General features: G+C 32.7%; 1 protein-coding gene across 1 annotated transcript; it reads left to right on the top strand.

Annotated features, from left to right (window-relative positions):
* Positions 1-3,797: 3,797 nt before the first annotated feature.
* LOC134727191 (uncharacterized) lies at positions 3,798-7,016 on the top strand. Its single transcript, XM_063591568.1, has 4 exons — positions 3,798-4,188; positions 4,933-4,994; positions 5,400-5,525; positions 5,824-7,016. The coding sequence occupies exons 1-4, from the start codon at positions 3,819-3,821 to the stop codon at positions 6,913-6,915; spliced, it is 1,650 nt and encodes a 549-aa protein (XP_063447638.1). The 5' UTR covers positions 3,798-3,818; the 3' UTR covers positions 6,916-7,016.
* Positions 7,017-7,370: the final 354 nt, after the last annotated feature.

Raw genomic sequence — 7,370 nt, 5'->3', positions numbered from 1 at the left:
ATTTACAGCAAAGTAAGACTTAAAAATAAGTCAACATGACCAAAATGGTGAATTGACCCCCTAAGGAGTTATTGCCCTTTATGGTAAATTTTAACAATTTTCATAAAATTTGTAAATTTTTACTTACATTTTCCACTGAAACTACTGGGCCAAACGTAATAGATAGGGATAATTGTACACAGCAAGAATGTTCAGTAAAGTAAGATCTACAAAACATCACCATCACCAAAACTCAATTTTGTCATGAATTCATCTGTGTCCTCTGTTGAATATTCACATAGACGAAGGTGAGCGACACAGGCTCTTTAGAGCCTCTAGTTTCCATTTATTATCTAAAGGAAATGCACTACGAAATAACTGTTCTAGAACCATAATGGGCTTCCTAATTACACAACAAACCTTTGTAAAATATTTCCAACCAGTTATTGCAGATGAACACACTTCAACAATGACTTGACTAAAACAGCCATTAAATTAAGTTTTGAATCTGCATCACATAGAATTTTCAAATGTGCATTTTTTCTGGTTTTCTGTAAGTGTCATTTCAACTCTTAGCTACATTCATGTTTGGGTTAGTTTTTCATCATTGGCAGGTATGTTCTGTATATGATATAAGTAGCAACCACATAATCTTATGAAAGAGAAATTGTTAGATATGATAACTAGAGGCTCTAAAGAGCCGTTGTCAATCACCTTGGTGCATATTAAACTAAGGACACATGGATTCATAACAAAATTGTGTTTTGGGGATTGTAATGTGTTTGCAGAGCTTATTTTACTGAACATTCTTACTGCTTACAATTATCTCTATCTATAAAGAACTTGGCCCTGTAGTAACACAGTAAAATATTTTGTAAAAATTTACCAAAAATTACAATTTTATGAAAATTTACTATAAAGGGCAATAACTCCTTAAGTGGTCAATTGACCATTTTGATCATGTTGACTTATTTGTCCCAACTTTGCTGTACATAAATGCTGTTTACAGTTTATCTCTATCTATAATAATATTCAAGATAATAACCAAAAGCCGCAAAAAAATCCTTAAAATTACCAATTCAGGGACAGCAACCCAACAACAGGATTTATCTGAAATTTCAAAGCAGATAGAATATGACCTGATCAATAATTGTACCCCATGTCAGATTTGCTCTTAATGCTTCTGTTTCAGAGATGTGATCCAAAAACTGCATTTTCTCCTATGTACTATTTTTAGCCATGTCGGCCATTTTTGTTCGCAAACAGAGTCAGCGGACATAGGTTTTAATCATGATATCCTAATGATGATTGTGAACAAGTTTGGTTAAATTAGTCTCAGTAGTTTCAGAGGAGAAGATTTGTGTAAAAGATGACTATAAATAGCAATACTGTGGATTCATTTATTTTCGTGGGTACCAATAACTCCTTAAGGGGTCAACTGAGCATTGTGGTCATGTTGACTCATTTGTAGATCTTACTTTGTTGAACATTATTGCTGTTCACAGTTTATCTTTATCTATAAAGATATTTAAAGATAATAACCAAAAACATAAAAATTTCCTTTAAATTACATATTCAGGGACAGCAACCTAACAACAGGTTGTCTGATTCATCTGAAAATTTCAGGGCATACAAAATACGATCAATCAAAAAAGCATTTCATCCCATGTCAGATTTCCTCTAAATGCTTTGGTTTCAGAGATATAAGCCAAAAACAACATTTTACTCCTATGTTTTATGTTAAGCCATGGCGGTCATCTTGGTTGCCTGGTGGGGTCACCAGACAAATTTTTTGAAACTTGATACCCCAATGATGGGTGTTGTCAAGTTTGGTTTAATTTGGTCCAGTAATTTAAGATGAGAAGATTTTTGTTAAACTTAACCACGACGTACACCAAATAACGAGAAAAGCTCACTTAGCCCTTTAGGCCAGGTGCACACTGCACAGGCACTTGTCTCAGAATTTTTTAGATAGGAATTTTTTTTCTGAAATAAGTGCCTGTGGCCAGGTGAGCTAAAATTGTATAGGCTTTGGATAAATCTGGTTGCATCTTGATCTTACTGGAGTGGTAACCATTACTTTTCAGGAGCCATTAGCCTTTTATGCAATTATCACCACTGTAGGATCAGGAGATGTTTTGCACTCTCCTTGTCAGTTCGTTTGTCAAGCATATATTTTCATTACATATTATTATGAGGAGTTTTACTTCTTTTTGTTATTTTTTTTATGGCGAAACTATGATAGTACATTTAGATAGAGAGTATCCTTCGCTGGTATAAATGTTCAGTAAAATATGATCTACAAATGAGTCAGTATCATGGATGAAACCATCTATGGTCCCTTATAGGAGTTATTGCCCTTTAGATCAATGTGTAACCATTTTATGCAGAAACGATACAGAAAATTGTTTTAACAAAAATTGTTCATCCTTTAATATGCTTAAAATTAGTCAACACGGCCAAAATCATCACTTGAACCCTTATACAAGTATTGCACTTAAAAGATTAGTTGTAAACATTTTACAGATACCATAGATCGAGTCCTACTGTAAATGGTAAAAAGGTACAGCAAAATAGGATCTACAAAAAAGTAAGCATGTACAAAAGAGTCGATCCATTTAGAAGTAATTGCCCATGGAAGACGAGTTATTACTTATTTCTATGCCAATTATTTTTACAGATTAGTAAAAACTTGAATCAGCAGATTTGCAAATCAAAGAAACATAACTGCATTCAATAAAAATATAATAAATATCAAAGTCTTACTTATCAGGCGAGCCATTCACATGATTCAGTTTCTTTGAGGCTCTTCTTCGAACATATATTTTTATTGGTTTTCATGACTGATTGTATATGTATCGTTCAAACTGAATTTTAAACTTATTTTCTTTTTGAAGCTTTCTGTTATGTTTGCAGTAATGCACTTTTCATTTTCTTCATTTGACACATACTGGTTTGTTTAATTTTAAAAAAAATTAATAATAAACGTTTTTATATACAATAATTAGCCCACTTTTTTCAACAAAAATAGTACAACCATTATAAATTGGTAAAAACTTTGTCTTGAAAATTTTAATTTTGCATCTAAAATCAAGTAAATGATGGCATCAATTTTAATTTAGATACATCTGGCAAATTTTATTTCATCAAAAGTAAATAAAACACGAACCAGTGTATCGAAAATGAGTGATAAAAAAGGTTTAAAATTTCGCAAAAACAGCTCATGATATTATCAGATATAACTTCATTTGCTAACTACGTTGTCTATATATAGCCTATGTAGATAGTTTGAAAAAAAACTATATTAAAGCTTTTTTAAGTCTCGTAAAACAGATACTAGTAAGCACAAACATCTCATATGTTCATAAATACACTTTTCAAAATCGATTATTTATTGTCATTTGACATTCATCTGCCTAAATGCATCTATACACTTCATTTTAGACTCGCAATAGAAAGTGGTCTCACTCAAAATCATACAAATCTCCTTATGTGGATATGTGTTGTTTTGACTATGTTTACCGATTGGAAGTTCAGGCTTACGTTTCACAAAAATTCCTTTATAGATTTATGATTTAGAATCCAAGGATGTTTACCATACAAATCCTTGAGAATACTCAGTGCAAGTTTTATTTACATGAAATATATATTTGATTGATCGTATTTTGTATTGACTCAAACATACATGAACACATGAAGCATGCAACATTAGTGTGTACTTATTCTTAATGAATTATGTTGTAATGCTATGTATTTTCCATAAATCCCCACCATATGTTGCAGAAACTATATTTTATTTCACAACTTAATCCAGAAAAATTTCCCTTATTTTTGTGAGTATGAAACTTGTAGATAAAGTAGTGTTATTTGTGTTTGGAGCAGTTCTCGTTGCATACATTGTATATGTTTATGATAAGAAAACAAAACTTGGAAGTCAGCAGTCTTTGAGAGTACCGTTACTTAAAGACAAACTAATATGGAAGCCACAGGATGTAGTATCGATAAGAGCGCCACAGGATGCAGTATTGAAAAGAGCTGTCGATGCTCTGAAAGTCAAACATCCGATAAAGCCAAATATTACAAAGGCTCTGGTTCTGAAGAATCCGGCTCCGCAATCGTTTTTGTCTGATAAGATATTACAAGATGGGTTGAAGGTCAGCTTTTCAAGAAATAAATTACAAGTGAATATTGTAGAAGAAAATGAAAAAGGTATGTTATTTTAAAATTTTTAACAAGAGCATTTTGTTATTACTCATTTTCGTCGATTTTAGATACCTGTATTTTATGTTGCCAATTTTGTTGTATATGCCAGATCTTTGACCAGTCGTTTCTGTTCGCGTGTGTTGTATTCGTTGAAGTCCGATATAATATATTTGGACTGTTAACATCTATCTTTTAACCAGTGTTGTTAGGTTGCTGTCACATGTCATTTAAGCCGTATCGTCTTTTTTAAGTGTACTTTCTTGCAAAGAATCGATAGCAGAGCAATAAGTGTTGCGGCCATAAAACTTTCGAGCCGTGACAATGTTTGTACTCAGACTCAAGAATCAAATAACCAAAATGCTGGATTTCATGTTTCGAGCATGATTTGTTCTCCGAGCACTGAGCAAAGTTTTATGACTTTAACCCCACACGTTTCATTTTGGGTGTAAAAATTATGTCTCGTTTTGTTGATAACCAGTGGAGAATAGTTCGAGAAAGTAGTCTGGGAGACTTGCCATCTTGATTAAAATCCCAACAATTGCTCGATCCATATTTTAAATGAACAAAACAAGTTCGTTGACATATATTTTTTAATAAATTTTCCCAAAATAAAACGATATGAACTAGATGTTGGCAAAAAAATAAACAATTTTTGTAAATACCTTTATAAATGCCACTAATCAATTTGTTTTGTCATTTTGAAATTACTTGGATAAAACATGTTCTCATTTTGGTGTGTTCTTTTTTCAGCACTGGTTTACTGGCTATCAATGGCTAAGTATAAGATGATAAAGATGACCGGCAATACCCTGGTAACTAATGTTTTATATAACTGTTAAACTTTAGACATGTTGAGATAATGAGATAATCTGGTTCTTTTATTGGAATTTAGAAGTTTGAAAAATTGGATGACAATAGATTAAATGCCGGCTTTTCAGTGTCATGTAAGCACAAGAAAGACTATAACCCTTGTGAAACGAAGTTTATTGTTTAAAGAACGAAGATATAAACAGTAGCATGCATCAAAGAAGAGGATTTGAAGAAAACATTACTCAACACAACTAAGAAAAGTTTTCAGACATTCTAATTCTTAACAATTTCACTAAACACGCGTCAAGTTGGATTGACAATTAAAAATAAAAATTAAGGTGTTTATGAATATTTTCTGTCTTTTTCCCCCATTGCTGTTTCGATTGTCTGCTAATTCTATATTACAGATATTATTCAGCAACCAATTAGATATGTCTGTTCCTCCTTATTTCCAACGATTTCCCTTCCATAGAGTACCACAGAACGACAAGGAAATGCTTTATGTATTGCAGAGCGGAGGAACTTTTCTCATGGTGAGTATCAGATTGTTTTGTTTTTATGAAGGAAACAGCCTGTGATTGTATCATGTCCCCCTTGTATCCTTCAAATAAAATGCCATTGCTTACGCTATGATAAAATTAATTAAACATGGGCGGTTCGTTGGGATAGACTTGACACTTATAGTTAAACATGAAATGACACACTAATTGAAACACTGTTAAATAAATCAATCTTACACATGTCTGAAAAGTCAAATCGAATTATGTAAAAAAAAATATTGATAAGGTCAAAATAATTGATGGGAATTGTTTTACTGATTTTTTCTTTCAGAAAGCTATCTTAACTGGAATTATCAAAAGAATAATTTGGATACGACCCTCGTGGATTAAAAAACCGTCATCGGCAGCATATTCGAAACAGATGATTGGAATCGGAATGATCAAAACGAAAACTAGGATTAGTTACTGTACTTGTCAATCAAATAAATGCATCATTCAAGGATCTTATAAGGCAACCACGCAATGCCACCTGAAAATGAATGTGCTTGTTGAAAACTTGAAGGAGACCGCGTATCAGAAAAAGTCAATGGAAAAAAATTGGTTGCCACAAGCAGATATCTTATTGCATATTGATAGCACATATTTCGGATACGTATCACCATCTGCGATGTTGTCGAAAATGATTCCTGACGGTAAAGTTCTGGAGAAAATTGACAATTTGTCAAAGAAACTATTCTGTCCGAAATCCATTCCGGACGAAATATACATAGATCGACTTTTGTTGAAGGCCATTGAATATTCTTTAATAGAAAAGGAATGTGCAAAAAATAATACTAAAAAGATAAAAACTGGACCGTTCGCAAAATGTGTTGGCGTTAAAAAGGCTAATTTTAAAATGGATGAAGAAATTTATAAATTTTTGAAGCGTAAACTAGTCGACACTGAAATTCCATATTTATGTTCCACATATTCACACTTTGTTGATTTCCTAATCAAAGAAATGTCGACAAGTCTAACTCAGAGGAGAATACCACAACTAGGGATTCTAAAGCTAACTGGCTTTTGTTTATCTACTACCGTTAAAGCACCAGGACAATTTGGTCTTTGCAAAGGATCTAAAGCTTTCGGACAAACTACAAAATTTATGCCGTCCCACAGACCAACAATGAAGGAGATAAAAGCTAAAATTGACTTATTACGTCCTTTTTTAAAACGACTTGCCGTAAAAAGTGTAAAGACAATTACGTTTTGTCGAAATGTTAGACATGGATATGCACCACGTTTATTCTTGCCTCTTATTGAAACAAGTCTGCTCAAATCATTTAATATATCTTTCCCTCGTTTTACATTAAACTATGACAGACATATATTGGGACACAAACAGGGTTGGTTCTATCGAACATATCTAAAGGACACATTATAATGTTTCAGGTTACTGGAATAAACAAATAGTACTTATGTTACATGCTACACACGAATTGTCTCAACTGATTTGGTGACTGAGTTTTGATATTGCCTAAATGAAAGCGCACTTCGAATCAGTGTTTTATTCATAGAAGAATACAGTTGGCGTCATTGTTTTCTTTTTTATAATTAAATGTTGTTGCTTATTTATAAAAAACTTGTTTCGTCGTAAAGATTCAGTTTTCGCTGACAGACATTCTTGATGAATACTAGTAATCAATTATTAGCCTTTTGAAGAGCTATAATACCCTTCCGTAGCACCTGAGATCACCCCCAGTTTTTGGTGGGGTTCGTGTTGCTTCATCTTTCTATGTTGTGTTTTGTGAACTATTGGTTGTCTGTTTGTCTTTTCTTTTCTTTTTTTTAAAGTCATGGCGTTGTCAGTTTGTTTCCGATTAATGAGTTTGTATGGCC

This window comes from Mytilus trossulus, chromosome 7 (genome assembly GCF_036588685.1).
Source record: "Mytilus trossulus isolate FHL-02 chromosome 7, PNRI_Mtr1.1.1.hap1, whole genome shotgun sequence".
NCBI classification, from domain to species: Eukaryota; Metazoa; Mollusca; class Bivalvia; order Mytilida; family Mytilidae; genus Mytilus; species Mytilus trossulus.
This window is presented reverse-complemented; position numbering and strand designations above follow the sequence as displayed.

Bases quoted from the DNA above. Each gene is read 5' to 3' on its own strand.
- LOC134727191 (XM_063591568.1), top strand. From the start codon at position 3,819: ATGAAACTTGTAGATAAAGTAGTGTTATTTGTGTTTGGAGCAGTTCTC. The intron at 4,995-5,399 runs GTAACTAATGTT...TCTATATTACAG, and splicing joins AGATGACCGGCAATACCCTG to ATATTATTCAGCAACCAATT. The intron at 5,526-5,823 runs GTGAGTATCAGA...TTTTTCTTTCAG, and splicing joins GCGGAGGAACTTTTCTCATG to AAAGCTATCTTAACTGGAAT.